Source organism: Stegastes partitus, unplaced genomic scaffold (assembly GCF_000690725.1).
Source record: "Stegastes partitus isolate 25-593 unplaced genomic scaffold, Stegastes_partitus-1.0.2 Scaffold25, whole genome shotgun sequence".
In the NCBI taxonomy this organism is placed as follows: domain Eukaryota; kingdom Metazoa; phylum Chordata; class Actinopteri; family Pomacentridae; genus Stegastes; species Stegastes partitus.
In genome coordinates this window covers 4,181-32,075 of record NW_007577756.1, presented here as the reverse complement: position 1 = coordinate 32,075, position 27,895 = coordinate 4,181, and the positions used below count along the sequence as shown (strand labels likewise).

The following is a 27,895-nucleotide window of genomic DNA, read 5'->3' as shown; positions in this document are numbered from 1 at the left end:
GAGTGTGAACGAGGGCTGAGAGAGTTCCGTGATGTGACGTGTGGACGGCTGCTGCTGCTGTTGTTGTGTGTGACATGAGCTCAAGTGTGTGGAGAAGGTGTCTGGATACCTGTTTGCTGCTGCTTTCATTTGCTCCACGGAGAGGGATGGATAATCTGCAGAGTAACTTTTTATTTAACACAAGTTTGATAGGTAACATTGGTGTAAACGTATTAACATGTAGCTTGAATAAGTCATGCATTGCTGCTCAAGCGAGGGGAAAGTGTGTGTGATTTTTTATTTTTTTATATTTGAAGTACTGTGTGAGTTTTATGTTAAGCGTATGAGAGGTGCATGTGTCTAATGGTGCGTCCGATAGTGTGTGAAATTCACTTGCTCGGTGTGCCTGCGTGAGCGTGTGCACTGCTGCGCCTGTGACTCTAACACTTGGGTGTGTTGCGATGTGTCTGTGGTTACATGTGTGATGCTATTGTGCCGGGTAGTGTGTTGTGCCTGAGTGCATGTGTGTGTCGGGGCAATGTACCGGCGTTCACCCTGTGCCAGAGGAAGGGTTCATTTTGACTTCAGTGAGGAAGTCATCAGGAAACTTCACGCCGCCAACCACGTCCATACTCACAGGTTAGGACACGCGGATAACCACACACACACACACACACACACACATTACTATCATGCTGCAGCACACTTAAACAGAAAGAAATTCCTGTTCCTTTGGTTTTCAAGTCTTCTTATGTGCTCTGACACCAAGTGCTGACTTACCTTGTCAATTTATAATTCAGGAAAGTTGTTTTTAAGGGTTTTCTCAGAGTCTTTGAACGCCTTGCTTTTGCTGTGTGTTTGTCCAGGATGTACTCAGTACTTCCTATTTCCCATACATTACAATCAACTCATGTGTTTCTAATCATTGCAGCAGTCAGCTGGATTACTCACGTGTTTGGCTGAGAAAATCCAACTTGTGCCGACTGAATGGTTTCAGGATGCTTTCGTTTTGAATAGGTTGCGTGCCGTGTTTGTGCAGTCAAGAGTCAAGTAGTTTGCCATGCAAATTAGTCTTGAAGTGTTGCAATGAATTTGTTTATTATCTTGACACTTTTTCTAGCAGCAGTGTAAATATAGTCCGGTCTGTGCAGCACAATCACAACCAGATGACCTGAAGGATATAAACACACCAAAAAAAAAGAAGAAAAAAAGGAGTCTGTGATTGTCTCAGCCTGTAGCAAGTATGGTAAATTTGACTCAGTTGCCATGCGGGACTTCTTTTCTGCCTATATTTTTGTTTTTGAGCTCAGAATAAGTATCTAACTCATTCCCCAATCATTACCGCGTGAACTTCCCAGAGCCAATATGTGTTTCTTGAGAAGTTGTTATCTAATCTGGAGGTCATGGGTTACAGGATGATTAACAAGAAACATTTAAGCTCCACAAAATTGTTCTTTTTTTTCTAATCTTTGCCTTTTTTCTCATAAAAAAGCTTCAGTCTTACATCTTCAAGCCTCTAAAATCCGTTGCAACGAAACATCCTGAAACTCAGACATGTTGTGACGAGGGGTCTGGACGGGACGTGGTTTGCCTATAAATTATCACAAGCCAAAATGGTTTGAAGTTCCAGCTCATCCAGAGTACAAGGAAGCATATTTTCCCACATATCAAAATGTCACCAAACCAAGTCTCTGGACATGGCTCATCACCATGTAGGGATGCTGTAAATATGAGATGATGTTTTTCTACTGTAATTTTGTTGAACTGATATTTCAGGAATGTGATAGTAGTTGTGGTGATACAGCTGCACCACAGTGCTCTTTTAGAAACATTTCTGGGATAACACCATCAGTGGAGGGCATTATATGGGAAAGAATGAAGGTTTTGGCAGATTGGCCTCAGGAGGGATACGCGGGCTTAATGACGAAAATCAAGCTTAAGTCATTTGTTTGGCTGGTTTGTTTGATTTTATGTCACTTGCGCAATCTGACAGTTTATTTTCCTACTTGATGGGTTTCTGATACGGCACAGCTGGGATTTGTGAGTATGGAGGCACTTGTCCAATGAGACGGAGACCAGACTGCAGACAGTCAAAGTAGGGACTGTTTCTATACCAGAAAGTGGTTTCAGCCAAAACACTTAGCTTTGCAGATGTGCGTCGCCCAGAGTAACAGCAACTACTTTCTGTCCCTTTTCTTAATTTGGTTAAAGCAACATTTTAAGCAATTTTTGAAGAAACAAAATTCCCCACCATGCAGCAGTGAAGCACTGTGAAGTCCCATTATAGACAATAATACTACGCTGTAAGTGTGCGGCTCTATAAGCAAAGACAGTTTATCATCATTAGTATTATTTGCATTTATTTTATGGACCAGGAAACACTGATATTCCTCCCATTTCTAAAAATCAATGGACATTTTGTGCACTGATCCAACACAAATATAACTACAATAGCGTATAGGTTTAGATTAATAAACTGCTTCTTATATATTTTATCTATGTATCTTATACTTAAGCGATCAGATAAGCTTTTTGTTACAGTAGCACCATTACTGAAAATAGAGCTGAAAATCCCCGATAAAACTCCCAGTCATGATCTACTTGATAGGCCAGAACACACCGTATTTGAAACATTGCTGAAATTAAAACTCAGTCAATAGCCCTGATTAAAGCTTTTCTTTTCAATGATTTCACTGTAGAAACCGTAAATCTGTCCACGACAGCTCAGCTGCTCAAGATCATAAAGACACATCAGAACATGTTATTCACTCCAGTTGGCTCCATTTGAACCCCTGGACATGACTTAGAGTAACATCTATAAAGACTGTGACACTCATTCTGCTTTGTTACTGCAAAGAAATGAGCAGCACTGATGCATGCTGACTGCAGACGGTTTCTAGGAGGAAATAAACTGGTGTGAAAAACTTGGCTGGGCCTCACTCTAGGACGACTGCAGGTTTTCTAGCTCAGCCGGACACGTCAGGCTTCTGTTAGGGCAAGGTTTAGGGGACGTCATGTGACAAAAAAGTACAAAAGATAATGATGAAATGAACACATCCAAATTAAGTTTAGAAACTCAGAATGACTGTCCAGCAGCATAACGTTTATGGAGCAGTTTAGAGAAGTTTGTGTGATTTGAGCGTTCTGTCAACATAATGCTTCTTTAATCTTTTAACGCAAAACTAGCCATGACTGCAAAAATCTAAAGTGTAATCATGGATGTCTGGAGTCGCTGAGGTCTGGCGACGTCGGCCATCCACCTCTGACTGGGTGGGTTCCACCTCTGTGACCGAGGGTTTCCTGTGGAAAGTACTGGACTATACTGAAGAAAGCAGAAGTACACAGATGGTGCACTGTGCTGCGCTGCATATCTGAATCATTAGACAGGTAGACGAGACCCACGTGAGCTATGGGGAATAATTAGTCCGTACCCGCTTCCTCCCTCTGCCGCATGAATGTATGTTTGTTTGCCGCATAACATGTTGGCACACATGCATCTGTCCTGCGCCATTCAAGGTGGTGTGTGTGTGCATGAATTAGCCTACATGCTGTTATATGTCCCAGGGATTGTTTCTCACATGTGCAGCAGATAATCTCCCACAGAGATGGGCTTAACTAAATATTTGGTCAGTGACCTGGATTCCTGGCATCCTAACAAAAGATCATAGCTTCTTTTATCTATAGAGAAGGTTTCCTGGGTGCTGGCTTCCGTTTTATTTTCAGCCTGTGGTGCCTCGTTACGTCAGATCAGACCTGTATCGGTGTCAGACGGTGACTTTTGGGAGAAGAGAGTCGTCCCAAAGAGACAAAAACCTGTGGAAAAAGTACAATTAACCAAATTAAACACCTCTCAAAGGTTTTTAATGTTGTGCAGCTCACTATGTTGGAAACTTTTAAATGGTAAAAGAGAGCAGTGTTGGATGTAGCATGACTGTAACAATCATCAGACAAAAAACAATGTGGCTCAAGTTGAGCTGTTGGCAAAATGACCCTCAACTGCCTCAAAATATCATCTGTATGTATCAGTGCAACATTTTATATGAAAAACCTGAACACAGCTGACCCTGGAAGCTGCTCCTTCACTTCATCTTATATTGTGTTACATGTTAAACAGCTGCAAGCATTTGAAACGGGATTCCTCTTTCAGTTTGGTGACCCATTTTTCTCTCCAGCGCAGGACTCTGAATAACAGCGTGTTGTGCTTGCTTGCCCATGGGCGGGGTGCAGAGCTATGTTGTAGAGCTTGTGGTTCAGCAGTATTTTTATTTGCAGGTCGCTTTACTCGCAGTGTAATATGTTGTTATGGAGATGCATAGGCAGAAAAAAATGTTTGGCGAGCGCTGGTCTGCCGCGGTTATGCTGGTCGGGGGCTTTTGATTTCAGAGCGACTCGCCAAAACTGAAATTAGGCGCCGCTGCTGTGAAGTGGGTTTGATGATGAGAATGGTGATTATGTCCATTAAGATAATGACAAGGAGGATAACAAGTGGTAATGCTGGTGGCTCAGGGGGCTCACAAGGATTAAGGCAATGGCGAGCCGTGGTTGGTGATGATGATCATGACGGTTAGGAGCAGCACGTTAAGGGTTAAGATGATGGTGCAACGCCTTCAAAAATGTGATAGAAGGTACAAATAAGTAAAAATCCTGTATTCTGACTTCCACCTAAAACTGTATCAGCAGCAAAGTGCACAAACAAGGAAATGACCTCACCTGCACAAACTTTGGTTAATAAAATATGGGGCATTCATCAGTGCATGAGGAGCGTTTCACCACAACTAGAGCAAGTTTTGTTCAATTTAAGCTCAGTTTACTTTTGTTTAGTGCAGATTGACATCATAGGTCATCTCAGGATATTTCACATTCACGTCAGGACCTTAGAATCCTATAGAGGGAAACCTAATGAGTCCCTTTGAGCGAGCAGTGGGTGAAAGTAGAGCTTGTTTATATTATTCCCAGTGGCTTCCAACCTCAGGGTCCTGCCCCCCCTCCTCGGTCACAAGATTAGTCTGGGGAGCTGAGAGAAGATTAATGGAAAGAGACGAGAATTTATTTTTATTTTTTTAAATTTAATTTTAAATGAAATGTTGTCCTCTTTTGGCCCGGAAGAATTACTCAAATGAACCCATGTGGGACGTTTTAACCCCATCTCCCAATAATTACATTCTTATACAGCTGGGCTACATTTAAAGACACATAATTTCATTTTGAAAGAAACAAATTTTCCAAACTGTGACGTATTAGGAAAGCAGTATTGAACTCCACAGAAGGCAATAGGAGGAGGATGGAGGCGCAAGTCAGCCACAGAACCCTCATTATTCTTTAAATCAGGTTTTCACTAATTGATTACTTCCAAATTTGTTGCATTGTTTGGTTCGGTTGAGACACCAGAACTACATAGTTAGGGTTAAGAAAATATCACACTTTGGTTGACACCTTCACAAAGATAATCTGGTCAAAGCTCAGTGAAGTTTAGGCCCCATATTACTTGGTTAGTTTTTCCCAGTTTGGGTTGAATTGTGACCCTTTTAAAGCATGTTTGAAGCTTCTCCTTATCTAGTGTGAGATCGGTTGGCTGAAAAGGAGCTACAGTGAAACAATGAAATAAATGTTCATCAGAAATGTACTTGGAATATGTCACAAAACAAGTGTAGTCCAGTGGGAAATATATTTCCCTCAATGTGTCTTTGAGAAAACAGTTTAGTTGTATAGAAATGTGGAAGCTTAGAAAGCACATGTCTCTTTGGTTGATCAACTTATTGACATCTGAAATATGACAAGGACCCTGAGCAGTGTACACTTCTTTTTCTTGAGGAAACATGAGCCAAAAATATGCTGGACGCCACTGATTACATCTTGAACAACACTCTGTCTTTTGTATAATTTTTTATTTTATTTTCATTTTTTTGAATGTGAGGTCTTATTTTGAAATTTAGCTGTGAAATGCTTAGAGTTCATTAAAAAAAAGTACACATTTCCCTCCAGAATGTGACGGAGGACGAAGCGTAGAAGTAAACAAAGCTGTGATTAAGCACAGCACTTTAAAAAAACATAACGTATCTGCTAACTTTTTATCTCTTATTGTCTGTCAGGACTTCAATAAACAACATCTGTCTGAATCATTTGCGTCGCTCGATTACAACTCGTGAGTGTAACTGAGCTGCGGCTCCTGCACACGGCTCAATGTGTGCAATGAGGATCTGTAACTGTGGGCAGCCTGACTTTATACAGACCACAGGAAAAGAGATGCTGCACTGCAATTTTTACCAGCCCAGGAATGTTTTTTAAAGAAACAACCTGCTAAACTTCTGTCTCTTTTTCCTGTTTTTCAGTCCGTGTTTCTCTGCTGTCACTTTCATCTCGTATTCTTCCTCCAGACAATCCATGTCAAAGTGTGTTTCAGTTCAAATGTGTCCATCGCTGTCTGCTATATATATATATAACTTCTCACTTCACTCACACATGCACTGTAGTTGAATTTAACTTCATCATCACCCTCACCGCTGGCTGCTTTACGTTTCCTCATTTGACACAAAGACCGTGTATCTAGACTGTAAATGATTCTGAATGAGAGCAGCTGCCAGATGACTTTGTACCTAAATGTGCATGTATAATTCTGATTACGTTAGTGGCCTCGTTTCTATTAATAAGTCCTGTATCCGGTTGGATTCCTGAATTTTCTTCTTTTTTTGGCACAGATGACAAAAGGCCCCTGATTGTCAGTGTGAGGTATTTTTTACAAATTAAAGTTTAGGACCAGCAGTGGTTTATGAGTATAATTCTATTGTTTTGTGTGTTTTGCAGGGCAGGAGAATAGATTGTTCATTTAATAACGCAGACTTATTAAAATGATCACACTTTACAATGAATTCTTTCCATTGTGGGTCAGGAGGGAAAATACAACATAAGCTTGAACCAACACAGTTTTGTATAAAATGAGCATTTAGGTTTAATTTATAGTTGTGTGTTAAGGGAACCTTTTCAGATATGTAAGTGCACATCAGGGCTACAGAGTTACCGCATGGGAACCACAAGAACTGTGACTGGTCAGCCTGGGCTTCCTGTGTTTTCCCCAGCAACTTTCTGATGCTGGTAGAGATTGTTCATAGAAACATGTAGTAAAGACATCACCACTGTAAAGTACGGCTGAACAATTAATCCATCATGCAAGCTGCAAGGAAACTGCAAAGTATCGTGGCAATAATTTGACAAATTCACGTCGTCCTGCCTGTGTGACTGTCACGCTTTTGAAGGCGTCTCGTGCGTTAATGCTCCATCACATGTTTTATGTAGTCAATAATGAACTTAAAAATGATATAATCGAATCTGTCTAAAAAAAAAAAAATCACAATTGGATATTTTTATCCAAATTCCTACTGTCTATTGTGAATGAATGAATATGCTGCCTTGTTAGTTGTAAATAGAATAAAAGTAAATATGTTTACTGTAATATAATTAAAGCAGCTTGATGACGTACGTCTGTGCTCGTGCTGCAGCGTTTGTTAAATTCTCCGTGAAAACCTGGACTCGTGAACGTTATGTGATGGCGCTCCTAATGAAATCCTGCGTCAGAGCAAATCAGTAGACATATTCTATATATATTAGATTTTTGATGAAAATAAAAGACTTTTCATGCTGATGTTTGAATAGAACGGCAGCATGGTGCGCTGTTTAGTTCAAATAAAAAGGTGTGAATGGAGCTTTTTTTTTTTTTGCTAAGTTCAGCACGACGGTGACGAGATGATCGACCTTCTTGAGGCTGTTGAACCGTTTAGTTCCTGTGTTGGGAAATGTCTGCTTCAGCATGTGCATGTTTGGACTAGCTCGGGTAATTATCCTATTTTTAGGTATTTCTGCTGCAGATTCATGTAAGGAGATCTTTTGGAACATAAAATTCAGTTTCTATTCTGGTTTGGTCTGAAGGGATCACTCAAGTCAGCTCATCAGTCCTTCTGGGGTTATTTCAGAGCTCTGGCACATTTCACCGAACAGAAAGGTCTATTTAGGATCCTCCGCCTGGTCCGAGCATCTTTTTTCCTCCTCCGGTCCGCTACACTTTTGCAGGCCAGACGTTGACATTAACCTTCGTAGATTTGTTCATTTAGTAACATGACAAAATCCAATTCAAGTGTGAGTGGAAAAAATAATATTTAAACCTCGGCTAACAGCGAGGCAAACAGGAGGTGTTACCATAGCACCTCTGTTTGCACAAGCTGACAGACAAATGGTCACTGGTTTCCCCTCGCCATAACACACAGGAAGGAAGAGATTAATTCAGAGTATAAGAATGCTTTCTCTCCCAGTCTGTCACACTCTGGGGCTCTCTCCTTCACAAAGCACGAGGATTCGTTTCGTCTTAACAGGCAGCAGCAAAATAAAGCGGCAATCGCTTTTTTTTATTATTATTATTTGAATTTAACTTGTAGTACCATTTTAGAATTGTACAAAAATCCCACTAATCCCATGTGGAGATTAAAATGAGCATTATTTTGATTGAAAGTGAATAGTTGGGGTTTTTTTTTAGGTTTGTATAATCCTTTTATCAGTACTTGGATGACTACATGTATGTGTGTCCTTGCAATGCAGTATAATATGAACATTTAGGTTTTGACCTGTACATATAGCTGGTGTTTGTGGTGTTGCATACTGGAGGGAATCTGTTTGAAACTTTTCTGATATTGTCTGACTTCTATGACAAGTAGCTTCATTGATTCACAAAGCACAGGCATCAATTTCTTTCTTAACAGGCAGTCGACAAATTTGGGTTGTCATCTCGTTTTTATTTGAGTTTAATATGTAACACGGGTTTGACGTTTTAACACTTTGAGCACAGGTTTGATTGTAAATGAGTATTTTTTTTTTTAGATGCATGTGTAGCCTGACCTTTGTTTCATTACCGTAGCTTTTGGACTATTGAGCGCACCTGTATATAAGCCGCACCCACTAACGTTAAAATGAAAACAAGTTTTGTACATATACAGGCCGCACTTGTCTATAAGCTGCAGGTGTCCACGTTGTAACATGAGATATTTACACAGAAAGATGTTTTAAACTTTTAATTAAATACGTACACATATACGTACCATAAATGCTTTTTTTACAAACAGTGTCTGTAACAACAGCAAGTCATTGATCTCTATCTTCATCTTCCTCCTGCTCACTAAAACCACTAAAGGCATCTTCTTCAGTGTCAAAGTTGAACAGCCTCAGAATCACTTCGTCACACACTTCCTCAGTCTCTCTTTCGTTGTCGCTCTCAATGTCGCTTTCGTCTGGAGGCAAATTCGTAAAAATTGTAGAAATCCATGAATTAGCCGCATCATTGTTTAAGCTGCAGTGTTCAAAGCGTGTGAAAAAAGTAGCGGCTTATAGTCTGTAGTTGTTAATGATGATTATAATTGTCCTCGAAATGCAGTAAAATATGAACGTTTAGGTTTTAACATTCATATGTGGATGTCTTTTGTCCTGCAAACCACATTTTGAAACTTTTCAGAAGTTGTCTGATTTTATTTATAATTGACTGTTGAGTAGAAAAGCCAATATTTCCATATTTACTTCATGGTTCAGTAGGAATCATCTTTAAAATGATGACGGTGAAGTAGAAGTCATTAGTTTTCTCTGTTATGTCATTTTCCTGAGAAAATAGTCAAAAGATTACTGGGAACAGTCGTAGCTGCAGCCTGAATGACGCCATTGTGCCTGCTTCCCCAGAATCCATTCCAGCAAACCTGTCTCCCACACAGTGTGAAACTAGTCCTGTTGGCACCCATGTACCTGCAGTCACACGACTCAGCAGACAGGATGCTGATTTGTCCGACTCTTACCAGTAAATGAGAGCCAGCCTACTGGACAGTGACCTGAAACAACAGCATTGTTTCAGAGCTGGGAAGCCAGAGTCATTTCCTCGGAAGAAAAGCACAACTGTTCCACTCGTCTTTATTCTGCCACCTGAGTGCACTTTGCTACTGTTTATAATAGCAGCGCCTGGTTTGAACTTCCGCTGAGTGTAAAAGAAGACGCTCCACAGTTTCGGGTCTCGCTCACAGGTCGGTCTGATTCATGGAGGGTCTGTTCTGTCAGACTGAGCTTCAACCACAGCGACGAACAGTTTACTTCAGGTTCCTGGTAATCAGTGACGTGTTGTACATAAATGAGGCTGTAGAGTGTTTACTGGTTTGGGTAGATTTATTTTCCCATTTAAGGCCTGTGAGTTGACTGTGTGTATAATATATTTTTTTAAAGCTTTGAAAATCTCTTTGGCTCAATGTAATATTAGAGTCTTCAAAACAGTTTTGGTTTGACCTTTCAGCACACTTCTGACTGCAGTGCAGGACTTTCCCAGATCAAGTGGTAAACTTGTAACTGTGTCAAGAACACATGCAAAACATGCTGAATATTTTTTATTACTTTTCAGTAGCTTGAGTTGCTATTCTGACTTTTCACATGATGTGGAACACTTGCTTCTTGTTTATGTTGTGACACAAAAAAATAAATAAATACATTTTTAAAGTTTTAAATCTTGTACTTCTCACTATTTACATTTGCACCATAAAACAAATGTATGGACAAACCAACTTGTCAATAAAATGGATTCTGATTCTTATTCTGATGCTGAAAAAGTGGGAGCTCTCCTTCTATCTGAAACAAAATAATAACAATAGTAATAACAAAAAACTGGTAACTTATGATTGGCTGCTGTATGTTACACATGAAAACAACAAACGTAGCACATCGGCCCCAAAGCTTTTGGTTTTACTTTACTATCAACTTCAAAAGATGATAGTTTGAAAGTCTCAAGAAGATTTCTAGAATCTGATGGAGAATGGGTTCCTTTTTATATTTTATATGCTATTTTTTATTTTATGTTAGTGTTTGCAAGTTTATGTCTATAGTACCATTTAACAACAAGGCAATGCAAAGCAAATATGACAATAATATAATAAAAGGCACTAAGAAAAGGTCAGATAGAAACACAGGACAATACAAAATGACAGTATACTAATGTAACCGTAATGTAAGCGGTACTAAACTTACATGTAGTGAAACAGTTGATCAGGCATGTTTTAATGGTTTAAAGAGTGTTACTAATAGTTTTATTGATAGTCAATAATTCACTAATAGATTATTCATAAGCTATTAACATTAAGAACCACCGTTTATTTCCTACAACTACAGACTGGATTAAATCTGAATACAGTGATTTGAAACGAATTAGACAAATGAACTCTTCTGATAAAGTAAGTTTAGTTAAAGTCAACTAAACGAGCAGAAGTGGAAAAACTCTCCAATCATTAATGAATGCTGAACACATGGGTTTAAAGTGAACTTCTGAAGAGTTCATTTGCAAAAACAGATAACTGCATCGTCACAAACCTTCAGAAAACCCACTTTTCCATCGTCTACCTGAGACAATATCAATCAAACTTAAGTTATCTCTATTTCTTTCGTGTCATTTCTACTGAGTCAAATCCACTCAACTTCAGTTTGATTGATATTTTCTCAAGCAAACAACAAAAAAACTAAGTTTTCTGAAAATCTACAAAAATAGAGTTTTCTGTTTTTGCAAATTAACGCTTGTCTTTCATAGAAATGTCTCTAAAAATGACAAAAACAAGACAGAAACAGCTTTTACAATTAATCACGTCATTTTTTTCCAGTAAGAAATTGTCATGAAATCATCAGGAGTAAAACAGAATCTCTATCTTCCTATCTACTATTGTCTGTCCGGTGTTGAACCTACAGGTCAACGGAAATCCAACTAAATAAACAATGAAAAACTGTGAGAAAACTTCTCTTCTTCCATCGCCAAGTCTGCCGTCCTTTTAACTCGTCCCATCAGTCCGTCGGTGTGCTCGTCAGGCAGACACATGCAGCTGGATCATGGGAAAGGAATGTGGTGTCATCTTAGCAATTCATTCTGGGGTCAGAGGGAGCACTTCCTGATTGCTTTAGTGAAACACAACACCGAAAACATGCCTGACTAAACCTATAATAACATAATGATGGTAGTTAGTGAGAAAGAATATCTATTATCAAGAAAATGCCTTGAATTAGCCTTTTTTGGAAGGTCACAGACTTTCCACAGACCGAAATCGGTGCAACTGTGCGTCACGAAAGCCCAGCGACGCTTTGATCCCCTTAATTCCTGTTCACACCTTGTCAGATTCCTTGAAGTCAAGCTAGTTTGAGTGATTATTTCCCGTCTACTGAGGAAGCTCATAATTGGAATAAACCGTCTGGACTGCGGTTGTCTTGATCTCTGAACTGTTTGGATAAACAATCCTAGTTCTCTTTGAGCCCGAGGCCGGATTCTGCAGAACGAGGACTGTGACTTTGCATTTTGAGATTTGTATATATGCGTGCGCTTAATAGGCAAGAGTGAAGGGCTGATGTCCACTTTGTTCTGAACTTCAAAGAAAAGGTGTGGGTGACTGGTAGGAGACTGGTTTCTCAGAGAAATGTGTTAGTCCTCTAAACCAGTGGTTCTCAAACTGGGAGTTGAGACCCCCATGGAGGTCCCAAGATAAATTCAGGGGGTCACCAGGTCATTATAAAAAAAAAAAAAAAAATACATACATACATAAATACATAAATAAATAACTAGATCCTACATTTATCAAATAAATTTGTATTAGGGCTGTCAAAATTAAAAGTCTATACTTTTTCCCACTCCTTTTTTGAACTTGTTAATATTATGATTTGATTGTGCGATCTTATTAGTCTTTTTTTGCTCTTTTTAAAATTATTTTCTTTTGTTTTTTTTTTCCTTTCATTTGTTCAAAACAAATTCAATTCATTCATTCATTCAAAATAAAATTAACATGTTCATGTAAAGAGATAAATCAGTGGAATTAACACATTGTTTTTTTTAACGCATTAATGCACAAACCACAAAGTTATTACTCATGATGTATTAAAAATTCAAATTGAGGGGGGCATGAACACAAACTTATGTTATCTTGGGGGTCAAACAGATTGAGAACCACTGCTCTAGACCATGAGGATTCCCCACTTCATAGAAAAGGGTCTTTGTTCCAGATGCTTGTCTCTGTGTTGTTTATTGAAGGCTAAATTCTTCCCTTCTTGTCCTGTTAAGCAGACCAGAGTAAAAACACAGCTTTCAGATAAATAGTTTAATTTTCAGCTTTCAGTCATCACTTGATACAACAATTACAGAGCTGTTCGAGAACCCTGCTTTTGTTTAGTTTAGTTTTCAACCATGGCTACGAGTATGTAACACACTGTCTCAGCTTTAGGGCCTACTTGGTAGCTTCTCCCAGCTTTTAATCACATCTCACAGTCGTTATTCTGCAAATGGGGCCGTAGAAAGTGATGCAGTGGAAAATTTAGAAAAACTAGTAAGTGGACCTTTGATCTAGTTTGATCCAGAAAGCCAGCAGTGGCCTTCAAAGGTCAAATAGTTAAACAAACTTTTCCAAATAGTCTCATGGGTGAGGAGGGGTTGAAGTCGGTGCTACCTGGGAACCAACGAGACACAAGCATTGGCATCAGTCAGCCACAAGAGAAACGAGGAAATCAGTGTTCATGTCACTGTAGAGCTGCTTTGTTGTCTGAATTCACTCATGTATTAGTGTGTGTAACTGAAGGGATGTATAAATGCAACGATCCAGGACAATAAATTAGAAAATAAATAAATTCAGGCTACTTAAAGTACAGAGAGCAAATAAAAGCCAACAATAGTTAATGAAGTTAAGATAAAGAGATGGAAAATATAAAACATATCAGAGCCCAAAATGATACAAAGAATAGAAGTAAAATTAATTGGTTAAACAAAACAAAACAAAAAAGATGTTAGGTCATAACTAAAAGTTTTTCCTGATGTGCAAATTAACAGAAGTATATCATCAGTTTGAAATCCTTAAGTAAATTACTAAATTGAATATCTGTGTGTTTTAGGCAGTTAGTCAAACAAAACAACCTACTTTATGATTTTTACTTCTGTAAACCCAATGAATGAAGGACAGGTTTTCAATTTTTCAAGTCTTGAAGGTTCAGTGTTTGACATTCAGGCTGTGAAATGCTGGACTGGATTCATTCAGAGCACCTCAACATGTCGGCCACACCCTCCCCTCCCTTTGCGTTTCATTTACACTAAAGGTGGCGTACATGAAAGCCAACACTGAAAAGATAAATGCAAAAAAAGCAAGCCACATCCATTAGTCCACATTAGCACGGCAAACTAAAGGCTTGTCCTCAACTCCACGAACACGATCTTCGCCTGACTTGTCTCTCCTTCGGTCTGATCCGTTTGCTGGTTCATGTTTCTCTGTTTTACTATGAGTTGGTGATACAGCAGGTTAGACAGAAACAGAACGGACAAAGCAAGACAAGACTCTCACACTGAGCTGAAGTGAAATGAGAGCACATAACTAAAAATATTTTGTTATTTTTTCATTTTCATATAAACATTTGAATTCGTTTTTTGCACAGAAGCCACATTCGGGAGGAATCTGTTTACAGCAGCAACCAAAAGCTGGTTCTGTGTACACATGTTGCACCTGATTATTATAGTGCTGCCCGTTTATTTTCACACCCTCGGTCCAGGATGGAATTATGACTATATCTGGGATGTTCTAATACCCGGGCTTCAAGATGGCGGCGAGTTTGGGTGTGAAAACTAGCGTACTGGACCAGCAGCACGATATACATGGCCTATGTCGGACGTATTTAGCATGTATTTGGGAAATACAGTGTTTAAGGAAAGACTTGTTTTAAAATTTCACCTTTGTCGGTACAAAAAGCCGCCTCATCAATAAAAGTTATTTCCTTCAATCAGAGGGTATACAGAGGATTAACTTATCATGATGAACTGAGCAGTTCAGTCATGAGTGACGACATGCTCTGCAACAATTCTCTTTGATGTGCCCTAATTAACGTCAGACAATGTGTGAATAACTCAGTGATCAGATCTCAGGTGAGCAGGTAACTGACAAACAAACAAACACGTTGCCTTCTGTGGCTGATAATCTGCCACGCATGACCGACACTCGGCCTGTGAGCCGTAACGATCGGCCAACCAGGACTTTAAACGGGCAAAAGTTTTTCCTGGAATCAATTTCGGGGAATTTCGTTATGACAAAAACCAGGATTATGACATTATTCTATGACAATAAACAGGATGTTTTACTATCGGTTATATAGGAAATGATTCAGGATTTCAATATTTTATCATTATAAACGGGATATTCTATGACATTAAGTGGGCAGCACTGTGCAGACTTTTTTTTTTAATCTGTTCTATTATGGATTGAATTAATAAAAGTTAATTGATGTTGATAGGCATCATTAGCTCAGCCACATTTAGTCAGCGTTACAAATCAATAAGATCAATATATCAAACAACAGTGAATGATTTCCAGTAGACTACACTAACATAGTCCAAGCAAACATTACAAACGGGGTTACTGAAACATTGTTCCATAATTTTGCACAACTAAAGACGAAGGACTCTGAGACAATGAACGCTGAGACAAAAGACTCTGAGACTTGTAGTCGTGTGGTGTATCTTACATAACACAGTGGCCATCAGCCCTCTTTGTTGAGGGGGGGAGGACTGCGACGGAGCTGTCCATGTTTTTCTCCTCGTTTGACTTCTTGTAACGGCGCTGTCGTCACACCTGCACCTCGGCTGTTAACGCACCTTCAAACATGACTCACGAAACTGTAAAAACGTGACTCATGTAACTGTAAAGACATGTGGCTCAGATCGGGGAAGGAAATGATGATTTAGTGATGAAAGAACACACGAACAATAAGACCTGTGACTAAACTCCACATCTCCGAGAGTTCAGTTTGCAGTGGTGGAAATTAGAGTTTTGTGGTGATTGTACTTTGCTAGTTTCATTTAGCAACTTGGGATATTTTTCTGTTTAATTAATGTTTTCCTAATAGTGCTTTTGTGCCTTTATGGATGTGTAACTTTTACTTGTATTTGAGTACTTGTACACTGCAATATATAGGCTCCTAATACTGTAACCATCACATGTGTGCTTTGAGGTTGAAGCTACCTTGTAAACCTTGTTCCATTTCTCTCCTCTCTCTTACCTGACTCTTCCCGATGCATGTGAGTTCTCTAAGAGCAGAGTTGGCACAAAAAAAAGCAAACTGATGGGTGTTTGCTGAGTCAACCGACAGCCTTGTTGGACAGATGGGTCTTGAAAGCGTTTGTTGGCCGTGTGAAAATGTCATCCTTTTGAATTTCCTTGGTGCTATATCTGATCTTCACCCACAAAGTCAGCGGGAAACTTTCTATCTTTTGTTGGAAGAGAGCAAAGGAGTGAGGTTTGGTCGAGTGGACTCGGCTGCGCTGAATCCAGAATTAGTCGTCTCTGCACGTGATCACAACACACAAAGCAGCGGATTGACCTCAGGGCTGAGCAGTCAAGCATTCAGTGCATGATAGCGCAGGCATGCATGTGTGTGCATGTACACTTTTCATTTGCTTCTGATCTTCTCTCTTCTTTTTCATTCTTTCCTTTTCTTCTTTTACATCATGTGAGTGCGTCATTGTGACATGTTTAAAAGCAGAAAACTGAACATTAAATTATGTAGGGAAACTAGCGCATGTGATGAACATTTCTTTCTTTCTTTCTTTCTTTCTTTCTTTCTTTCTTTCTTTCGTTCGTTCGTTCGTTCTTTCTTTCTTTCTTTCTTTCTTTCTCTGAGTTGATATGCATCAAGCAGTGACACATATTCAGGAACACAATTGTGATGCAAACTGATCAGCGACAACCAGATCATGCTAATAACATTGATTAACGGATCACTGAACTTAAATAGATCCATGTTAGATCATCTAATGTCAAGAGGTAGCTTTCCATCTATAAATATTTTATATAATCACATCATTGCTTGTCCCTAAACACCTGTCTTGCCCAAATACAGTCGTGACTTGACATTCTGACCCTTAACAATCCTAAAACCTTGCTATCCGACAGGCTTTTTGGAAAAACGAACGGAACCCATTAAAAATAGCCTTAACATACTGACAGCCTTGGATTCTGACTCCAACATGACATTTTATGTCACAAATAAGGATAACAGCGTATTGTCTGACTGAACAATCCGACAGATTGGCTACGTTCAGACTAAAGGACTTAATGCTCAATTCAGATTTTTTTGGTGAAATCCGATTTTTTTGCGAGTTTGTTCACATTTCCAATTAAATGCGATTTGTATGTGATCTGCTGTGTGAACTTCATACGACCCAAAAGTGTCCCGCATGCTCAGAAGAGGACATGACGACGTCACACGCAGCGAGCATGTTCAGTGTTTGCAGAAGTAAACATGGATGGTAGCGGTGGGGCGTATCTTGTTTTTCTAAAAACTTTAGAATCGCCCGCCATTCCCCTGCCGCCACCGATGGTGGAAACAGCTATCCTAAACTGACATCAGCAGCCAAGTAGTGCCTTTGTGTTGCGGCCACTTCTACCCTGGGGGTGCACTCCAACAGGGTGGAATTGGCCGGAACGTGCACAATCACACCAGTCATTTAGGTGTGAAATCCAGCGTGGCGTTCTATCAGTACACTAGTTATTGTAACAACGATAAACAATTAATATCAACAACAAATGACTCTTCTAGCATCAAGCCCTCCTTGCATCTAGACCTCCATCTTGACAATCCGACAGCCTTGCTATCCGACATAACAGAAGTTTTTACAGTTAGCGTCGTATTATCGAGTCACGACTGCATCTCCAACACTCTCTGTTTTGCTTGAGTCTGGCCATTGTGCCCCCAGAATGAACATTCTTGTCTCATTGATACCACATGTTTCTGTATTCTTCATGCCCGTCAGTGCCTGTATTTGTGCACATAAGTAGCATAGTTTTCACTTATTTCTATGGATCGTCACCGGCCCATTAGGGAGACCTTTCTACACGTTTTTTTGTGTGTGTGTTTGTGTATTTTACTTTTATTATTTAACATAAGCACAGTTCATTTCAACCTGTCATGCCAAAGCTGCAGTACAAATGCTTAATACCGTCATAGTACCTGCATTCATTTTACTCTTCTCAGTGTGTGATGAGTTTTAGCTTCTCTCCATCTCTGGAATTCCCCGAACCTCCTGAAAACTGAACTTGTCACACGAGGTGGAAAGCATTACTTTGTCCATCAGAAAGAGCTGTTTGCCTTCTCGCCACTGGGAGGAGCCTCAGATTATCAGAGCAAGGAAAGGTGGCTGTTATCAGGAGACCCTGTTTTTGTTTTTCTTCCCCCCTTCCTTTGAATCAGCCATCCTTAAACTACTCTTCTGTAATCTCTAATCTCAGTCTAATTGTTTGAGGCTGAGTTTGTCCATTTTGAGGCTTTAATTGATCGTCTGGTCTCATTTACATCCTGTTTGTCTCCCTGCTGTTAAATCTACTGTATAGAGATTCTGCACATCTGAAGTTTTGAAAAATGCATAAATTTCACTCAACCTGTCTTTTTTTTTTCTTTAAAGTTTTTTTTTTTTCTCTCTCTGATGTCACACATGTAATAATATTTGTTTGGACCCAGATGCTCATCATTTGTGTAAATAAAAAGTCAGCTCCTTGGCTTTCAAGTCTCACTTCCCCTGGGGATAATAAACAGGAGAACCTTTAGTCCCACATGTCCTACAAACGGTGCTTAGAAATAAAGTCCATCATTCATGTATTGTAAAAAATAATAATAACACGAACATAGAGCAGTTAATCTTTACGATTTCATCAGAGTAAAAGCCTGTTTCGAACCTCTTTATCGCGGACTAATGGAGAAATCCAGTCGCAGCAACAGAAAGTTTGACATCTTTACAGCGTCTGTCCTCTGGAAAATCCTCTTGCCTCAGTGAACCGAAGCATTTTCCATTCCAGATTTCATTATAATAAACAGAAGAGGGGTCGCGGAGGAGCAGCAATACAAGAAAAATACACAATATAGCTGATCTCCAAAAAAAAAGAAAGTGACCTTTTTACACAAACACTGGATATTTTGCTGGATAAACACGAGGAATAAATCTTTCAGAGTTCTGGGTCAGTAGAGTTTGTCGTGTAACCAGCGCCCCTCTTGCTGGCGTGTGTTTACCATACAGAAGGAGCAGTGGTGGCGGGACAAAGTCATGAAAGAAACCGACTTGCAGAAAAGCCAAACTACAGCGGAAAAGTCGAGAAAGTAAATGTCACACGCGGGCTGTTTGTTTGGAAAGTGTCTGGGAAGATACACCACAGCCACAGAAAGAAAAAAAAGAAAAGAAAAGAAACCCATCCTTGTGGCGATGGTGTCCGCACACTAACTCCTCCTCCTCAGTGATGTCTCTGAGATCCACCTCCTCCTTTTCCTTCATTCCTCCCCTTCCTCCGTCTCATTCCCACTAATCCTCATCAGTGAATGAAGGTTGTGCACTCCAGTGTGTCACTCTGCCCTTTTTTGCCCGGTCATGTCAGATCTATTCATATATGTGTGTGTGTGTTTGTCTACATAATTATGTGGGAGTGTGTGTCTGCAGCTCATCTGATAAGGGGTTGTTGACTTGGAATTCCTCTTCCCCTTTCTAAGCATTAAAACCTAATCAAATCCACAGAGTGCTTCATAATGAAAACAAATCAGAATAAGAATGAGCTGAAATTACAGGAAAGGCACTTTGTATGGATTGACCTCTGAGTTTACTTGAGTTATTTGCAGCCTTATTCAAAAGCATATACAAAAAAACATGTATTCAGTCGGTATAAGGAGGAAGACAGGTTACATTAACACTGTTATTACTTATCATATACAATATAAATCTTGTAAATTATCTATAGTTGTAGTGTACCTCCATAGCTGTCATTTGTTAATGATTAATTAGTAGTAGTGGTATCACAGATATCGCAATGAGGGCGACTAAATATTGTTATATATCATATAATATCCATTAGTTATTAGTGTGTATGTAGGCCTACACATATATGTATGTTGTAATATATTCATATTGGTAATATACATTTCTATAACAATCTGTTAGTAAATAACCTATTTATCGTATTGATTATGTGTATGGTATTATTATATACTATATATCGGCGATACGCATCAATATATAATCAATTACCTGCGCCGATATACAGTATATAATAATTCCATACACATAATCAATCCGATAAATGAGTCATAGGGTGATAAGGGGCTGGGAGTTAATAAATTTATATTTCCTCCTGCTCCTTTTCGAACTCATGTTGTACATTTTTTTCCCCCCATGTTTTTTATTTTGTTTTTAATTTTTAATTTTTGTTCCAAATAAATATTTTCAAAAACTCATAAAATGAAAAGAAAATGTTTTATTGCTTAAATTTCAATCCAATTCCACTCACTTTTGTTCTGCCACCTATAAAAATAAAAAGTCTTTGCTTTCTCATGACTGGGAAAAAAAAAAATCAAAAATTACAATAGAAAAAATTGACCTCTTTGTGTTTGTCTGTTTCCAGTTTTGATGTGGAGAATGGCCCATCTGCCAGCTGCAGCCCTCTGGACCCCCAGGCCTCCCCCGGCTCTGGTCTGGTCCTCCACACCAACTTCCCCGGTCACAACCAGCGCCGGGAGTCCTTCCTCTATCGCTCCGACAGCGACTATGATCTGTCACCCAAGTCCATGTCACGAAACTCCTCCATTGCCTCCGAACTGTAAGTAGCAATGACTGGAAATAAGCGCACAGAGTGTAAATACCAAACACACACACACAGATATAGACTTAGACTGCAAGCAGGCTTACATATGGAAGCAAATAAGTTTATTTAAATGTGAATGTTAGCAGCAACTGAATATCTTAATCACTATGGAATACCTGAGGATCCCATCTGGTGCAAATCAAGCTATTTCTTTAACCTTGCTGACATTCCCATATGGTGTGTTTACATGCTAGAAGACATATCACCAGCAGAGAAATTATTGTCATGACTACAAACCTCTAAATATGTAGCTCAGAGATGTGTTTTAGGGGTTAAATCAACAGCCAATAGGGGCCTTTAGTGTTGAAATGTATATTCTAAGGAGACCTATAGAACTATAACTAGTTTGAATTTAACCATGCAAATTTGAGCCACCACATATTTCGACTTTAATGGGTTTGCATTCGTTCAGCTGCTGCTAAGTGTCAAACCATTACTATACACATTTCTGTTCACATTCCTATTTAACCTCATGAACCATAACACCTGCCAATAAGTTTGAAATGCATGTTTTGTTTTGTTTTTAAAATGACCATTTATCTGAGCCAGAAACTGTAAACATAATTTCAACTTTACAACAGTCCTTGAACTACTCATCTGTGAGGAGCCATTTAATGTGGAGATTTAAACAAATCTAAAGTTTAAAATTGTGACATTTCATCAAAATCATTTTATTCTTACGTGTGTCATGACAAAGTTAGTCAGAAATAAAGCGTTTGTCATATCCAGGTTATGCAACAAACGAAAGTTCCTGCAGCCTTCAGAGAAGCCACCAGTGACTCAACTGCATCTGAGCACAGAAACAATTTAAAACCTAAGTAAGAATGAACTGTAATATAAAGAGCTGTCGTTTTGTTCGGCGTTGGAAACATATAAACACTTGGAAAAATGTTGTACATATTGATTACAACTTTTTTTTTTTTTTTTTTTTTTAATTTGTAAAGTAAAAACCAAATTTAAAATTATTAATTTTTCATTTTTTGAACATTTATGGTGTTAAAACTTTGTGATACTGCACAACACAGTGAATGAAGAATCTTACAGTAAACAATCAAAAAAAAGGATAAGAAGGTTAATGTACAGTATAGTATATTAATATATATAGTATATTAGTATACAGACACAAATATGCATGACACCCTCAAGCAATCAATATTTTCATTAATATCAAGTATTTCATTTCAACAGTCAAGGTGAAGTTAACTTTTATCCTGTTCATTTGTCGCTATTAGTTTCCAGAAGTCTACCCTCTTTTTATTACCTCCCTCATCATGCCAGTCTGTAGTGACACTAAACAGTCACACCTCTCTCCTCTACAATGAAACAATATTAAATAAGAGCTTTGTTCCATAACATACAAGTAATGACAAGCAAGATGAGTGAAATATGAGTAAATATAAATACCTTATTTGTTTGTTTGTTTGTTTGTTTGTTTAAATTTTAAAGTTATTGTCAGTTTTTCCATATGTACAACATACAGAGAAGTAAGATTGCCCCACGGTGCAAAATGAACATAGAAAAGAAGTATTAAATTAGCGAAAAAAAAAGAAAATAGGATATAGCTATAAACAGAACATAGACAATAAGCATAGAACGTAATTCTGACTATAAACAATAAATAGACACTAACATATGTGACATTATGGTTCAGTCGTTAAAATTGTAACAAAATTGTGGGTGAAATTATCAAAATGTAGTTCAGTATAATAAGCCTCTTCCATTGCTCTACCCTTCATGTGTTAATCAAAGTCTTTAACTGATTTGATTTTTTTCACAACACATCTTTAACAAGTTACTTTCACTTTCAGTTTGGTTGGAGTCATTAAAAGCAACATGATTGCATAACTCGTTAAAATAATAAGATCACATACAATGGTACAATTCTACTTAAGTTTGTTTTATGTGAAAGGTTCTCTGATGAACTAATTGGAAATGCATACTGTCTGTTATCATATTAACAGAATAAACATGTGTTCTTTGTTTTATTCAACAAAAAGTTTAAAATGTAAATTATCGACTCATTACTAAAAGGCATAAATATGAAGTCGTATTTTTTGGTTTAAGTAACAGATTTTTTTTTTTTTAAATCATGCTTGTGATCACAGTTGTCCTGCTTGTGTTTACTATCAAAGTGCTACTAAAGTGCCCACCAGTGGCGTTTCTCTCAATGGGTTGTCTATGATGGGGTTGGGTTGACTCTCAAGGATTTCCTCTATGACCACTGCATGACTCCAGACATTGCATAACATGACAATAACTGGAAACCCACAGATGAGTAATTCAGTCTCCTGCCTTGGCTCAGGTTAGTCTCCATACAAACACTGTTTTTGACCCGTGACCATCCTCCCTCCTTAGGCTCCTTCCTTTTCAGGTAATTATAGTAATGAGGCTGCTTGGGTCATGGTAATCACTGCTTATCCCCAACATTTTTCCTTTCTTACCTCGACCAAGCTAAGAGAACACATATCAACCTCATGCAATGGGAAGGCCTAATATTTTCTTTGTTTTGTATTTTGAGTATGATTCTAACCACATTTCTGTCTTTTGTGTGTTTGTAGACATGGTGATGACCTGATCGTAACGCCTTTTGCTCAGGTAAATATCGCCTTTTTTCTGTTACCCAAAACGCAGCCCTTTGTAAAGGCAGGCCTGAATTATCCAGAAATGCCTCCTAAGCAGTGAGGTTGTCAACGCTGATCAAGTGCAGACTTTAAATGAGTGTATAAAAGTATAATTTAGTGAGTTTCTACGTTTTTTTGCGCTACAGCCAGAAAAAACAAAAGACAAATGACGTAAATGAAGTACAAAGGATGCCACTGATTACCTCTCTCTGTGCTTGTTTAGGTTCTGGCAAGCCTTCGAAGTGTAAGGAATAACTTCACAGTACTGACCAATGTCCAGTGTGCCTCCAACAAGTAAGTTTTTCTGAATCAAGACTTTTTTTGGTTTTGTTTTTGTTTTCAAAAGTAGGTATTTCTTGTGCTCAATTTTAAGCTCATATTTGCACATTTACAGAAATTAGAAAAATACATCTGGCAGACTCAACATGGCATCACAAAGGGCGCTATAAACGAGGTAGAAGTCCACTTAGCTCCGCTTTGTGTTTGTTTTTATATTCCCCTACAAGTGCAAAATGAATTGAAAATGACTCCACTTCTAAAAATAATAATTATAGCTTTAAAAAAACTCAAAAACAAGTCAAAGGAAAAAGGCTGAATATCCACCTGGTCAGAATGTGCGCTGCAATTCCATCCGTTGGTCACAAGGTGGAGGTATTGAGCTGTAAACTCACTGAGGCAAGCCGTCTGACATCACAGCTGTTTCCACCAATCACAGGAGAGCAGCTGAACTAGTGCTGCAAACAAACACACAACATGCCATGTGCAAACACACACACACACACACACACACACACACACAGCTTTACCAGAGTTTTTAACATTTTGCAGTGGGGGAATTTAGAAATAACTGAGTGTAACTTATTATTATGCCGCTTCTACAGAAAAAAGTAGTCCTTCATTTCTCTTTTGCTTCTTGAGAAAGTAATGAATGGTTTCTGACTGTGCGTCATACTATTATAATGCTTCTCTGTGAGGAATTGCTGCATTGTGGTGACGCAAAATCACACTCGTGACGACTGATACAGATGCATTTGTATGCACTTTGATCTGCTTTTTTAATCTGTCGTCCCTCCTGTGTGTTTTCCATACAATGATGCAAAAACCTAAAAATCTTTCAGTGAGTAAGTTTACTCTTTACATAGCAAAGCTGTTGCCCTTTGATTTCTTCCCATAGTTCATTATCCTCTCTTCCAAACTTTTTTCACACCAACATACATTTAGTTATACAAAAATAGCACTCTGCATTTTCCACTAGTCTCACAAAAGCAGCACGGCTCTGTAAAGCTCCAGCAGCAGTCACCTTCAGCATCATCACTCCCAGCGGAGGTGTGACTGCAGATCTGGATGTGCTGGAAATATGTATGTAGGCCACCGTTCCCTCTGTTCTGCACTACAATGGCTCATGTGTGAATGCGTATCAGTTTCTAAAGATGCTAATAGCGCTGGCCTCCACCGCCGGCTATACTAACACTCAGCTCGCCGTATTGACAACCTGAAGCCCGTCTGACCTACATTCGGCTTTGACGTCTCCACATAGACAAGAGAGGAGCCTGACGCGCACCCGGCTACACACACACTGACCAACATATACCGAACACACACAAAGATCAGGCAGACAATCACCGAGCCCCCTGCTGAAAGGAGATTTATCGACGCTGGCACACGAACGCCAGGAGCACGCCTGCACAGTCTTTTGTCCCTTCAGATGTCACGTTTTCACTTGAACTAATCTGACTGTGTTTTTTCGGGACATGATACAGAACAGTGACCAGCGCCACGCAGCACAGTTTACTCTATTTATAGTCAAATCAAGTGTACAATGCCTGTGTCTGGGTATTGAACAAATACACGCAGCTCAACAAAAAAACGCACGCAGAGCCTAAGAATAGGTTTTATATTTTCTGATATACTAAATTGAAGATGGCGGAACATTTATTCTTCTACAGTGAATCTATTTCTGTTGATCAGTTATTACCCTTTTATTCATCACTACCAAGAATATATTCTACAGGCACAGCGTAGCGCCAAACAGTATATTTAGTATTGTAGTGGGGGCACGCTCATCTTAACCATTTATTCCGACGATAACACATGTCAGGGAGCCTGGGTGGCTTTGCACACGTGATGCTGTGGAACAAGCTCGGAACAGAGTGTCTCTGAGGTCACGAACGGCCAACTTGTAACAAACGTATTAAAAAAAATGTACAACTAAGTGCGAACGCAGGAGGCTGGAGAGCTGTATGAAGTTAATTTAATGACATGAGTGAGGATGCTGACCTCTGCGTTGGTGTTTGCAGATCAAGTGAGCACCACATGTTTGTAAGCTGTGTTGAGAGAAGATGTAAAACACGTGACTCTCAGTGTCAAAGCAAAGCAACAGAATCCACTGAATAGAGCTGATGGAACACTCAGTTTGTTTGGGTGGATTTCAAGAGTTAAGAAAACTCAAATTTAACAGCTTCGACGCTAAACTAAACGAGGCAAATTGTAACTTATACATTGCACAGCTTTATAAATATAAAAACGGAGTAAAAGTAACAGTTTCTAATCATATTCAGCAGCTGCTTTATTTGTCCCTAACAATAATTTTGACAATACAAATAAAAAAAAAAGGTTGGTTTGTCATCAACCCATCAATCCGCTGCATCAGTGGTTTCATAGCTAATTTGCTAATTTAACAAAAAGACAAACAAAACTCATAATGAAGAAGTTAACTGTAAATATAAAGGAACAACATAGATAGTACATGTTGGAACTCGTAGGGCTGGATCTGCAAATCCGATTTTTCGGTTGTTGTGGTGGTATCCCGATATCAATTTTTCAGGTAATCCGTGCGTTTCACTTCCAACTATAAGTCCTGTTTTATCGCTGAAAGTCGGGTCTGTCCAGTTGTATTTCTGGCGGTTTTAATTCCCTTTAAGGCTGAGACTGTCCGCTTGTTTAACTTAAAAAGAAAAACAAAAAAATAATACTTTCACGATAAAGTTTTAGCTTGTGCAGGTCGCTACAGATACGAACCGCTAGCTTTGGCTAAGCTCTCTGACCATCCAATCAGAGGACGTGAAAGTGCTGATGTCATCGTAGGCCAGCTAGGTGGCCCTGGGACCACCAACTCTAAATCTGATTGGTTAAAGCAACAATTTCATTACACTGTATTTTAAGCTACAGGCACTTTTGATTGTGAAGGCCTCAGGGCAGATTTCTGTGACCCTGGCAACACATGATGGCTGAAATATGATTGGATTAAAAAAAAAAAGAAAGCTCTAATATAAACATATGTTGCTGGAAGCCCCACAGCCCAGAGACACGCTATGAAATGAAGAGAAAGACTATTGGGAATAAAGTTAAAAGATTAATGGGAAAACATTACTACGCAAGTCAGTGATTCTGATTGAGTTTAGGTCCGCCTTGCTGGCCCTGATGGCACACCACTGCATAGATGTATATTTCACTTAGTGGACTGAAGTAAACACTTAAATGATTTGGATGGGTGGTATTTAATATGCTCCAAAATCTTTTTAAAGTACATTTTCTGCCCTACTATAAGGCTCAGCTACAACAAAAATGCAATCGCAAACCTAATCAAAGCTACCTGATGACAAGAGTTTGGTGGAAAGATTGGTTTGACTCTCAGTAAGTAGCCTGCCTCTACTGAAAGTTATAGAAATCTGCCTACCAGCAGCAACAAGTTCACCAGTTCAGGAGAATATGTGCAGAACTATTTCTTTCCTGGGTGCAGTGACTGTCTGAAGTCTCCACTCTTAACAAAGAGGCAGCTCTGCCTTTGGACAGAGTCAGGCCAGTGTTTCCAGTCTTTGATCTGAGATAAACTACCTACCTGCTGGCTGTAGCTTCATATTTAACAGACAAAAGTCAATCTTTTTATAAAAATGTCTGCCAGACCTCTCGCTTTAGACATCTTGACACCATGTGTTTGTAATTTATATGATCTGACTGTTGATGAGATGGTCACATACAGCACTTATGCAGGATATTCTTTATCTGTAACACCTTTTCGTTCCTTCTGTCTTTCTTTGGTTCTTCCAGAAGGTCTCCTGCAGCAACGACTCAGCCTCCAATCACCAGAGTTTGTCTCCCAGGTAAGAAGCTCACAAAAATGTCCCGCTACGTGTCTGACTTCTGTAAAGCTACGTGAACGACCTTATCTGGCTCATATCTAGCTTCAAACATTTTTCTGCCACCATTTTTCCTCGTTCTCATTATTCCGTCCCCCCCTCCTCCTCCCTTGTCTCGTCCCGTACTCATGAATTCGCCTACGTGACGACTTTCGCTTTTTTTTTTTCACCATCTGTCTGCAGCTCCAGCGTTGTGGTCCAGACTATTTTGTCATCGAGCTCATTAACCTTGTTCAAACACAATGAAACTGGCAGTTGAGACAAACACCGATGCACATGCAGGCTCGCACAAAGTTGGGCCTATTAAAGCAGCGCTCTTAAAGATAACGGCAAACCTCCCCTTTTCTTCTTTCATCACATCTGATTTTAAGCAGCTGTGTGTGTGTGTGTGTGTGTGTCTGTGCTGCATGTGTGTGCATGTACGTGTCTAGGCCAGCAAGAGGCAGTGTGTGAGTGTGTGTGTGAGTGTGTGTGTGTA

At 39.1% G+C, this 27,895-nt stretch overlaps 1 protein-coding gene across 1 annotated transcript; it reads left to right on the top strand.

Annotated features, from left to right (window-relative positions):
- LOC103368408 (cAMP-specific 3',5'-cyclic phosphodiesterase 4B-like) lies at positions 1-27,470 on the top strand. Its single transcript, XM_008296793.1, has 5 exons — positions 1-618; positions 20,421-20,615; positions 23,219-23,255; positions 23,505-23,575; positions 27,329-27,470. The coding sequence occupies exons 1-5, from the start codon at positions 518-520 to the stop codon at positions 27,435-27,437; spliced, it is 513 nt and encodes a 170-aa protein (XP_008295015.1). The 5' UTR covers positions 1-517; the 3' UTR covers positions 27,438-27,470.
- The last annotated feature ends 425 nt before the right edge of the window (positions 27,471-27,895 follow it).

Excerpts from the sequence above, each read along its gene's own strand:
- LOC103368408 (XM_008296793.1), top strand. The coding sequence starts at position 518 with ATGTACCGGCGTTCACCCTGTGCCAGAGGAAGGGTTCATTTTGACTTC. Across the intron at positions 619-20,420 it reads AACCACGTCCATACTCACAG|TTTTGATGTGGAGAATGGCC; the intron begins GTTAGGACACGC and ends GTCTGTTTCCAG. Across the intron at positions 23,576-27,328 it reads GTCCAGTGTGCCTCCAACAA|AAGGTCTCCTGCAGCAACGA; the intron begins GTAAGTTTTTCT and ends TGGTTCTTCCAG.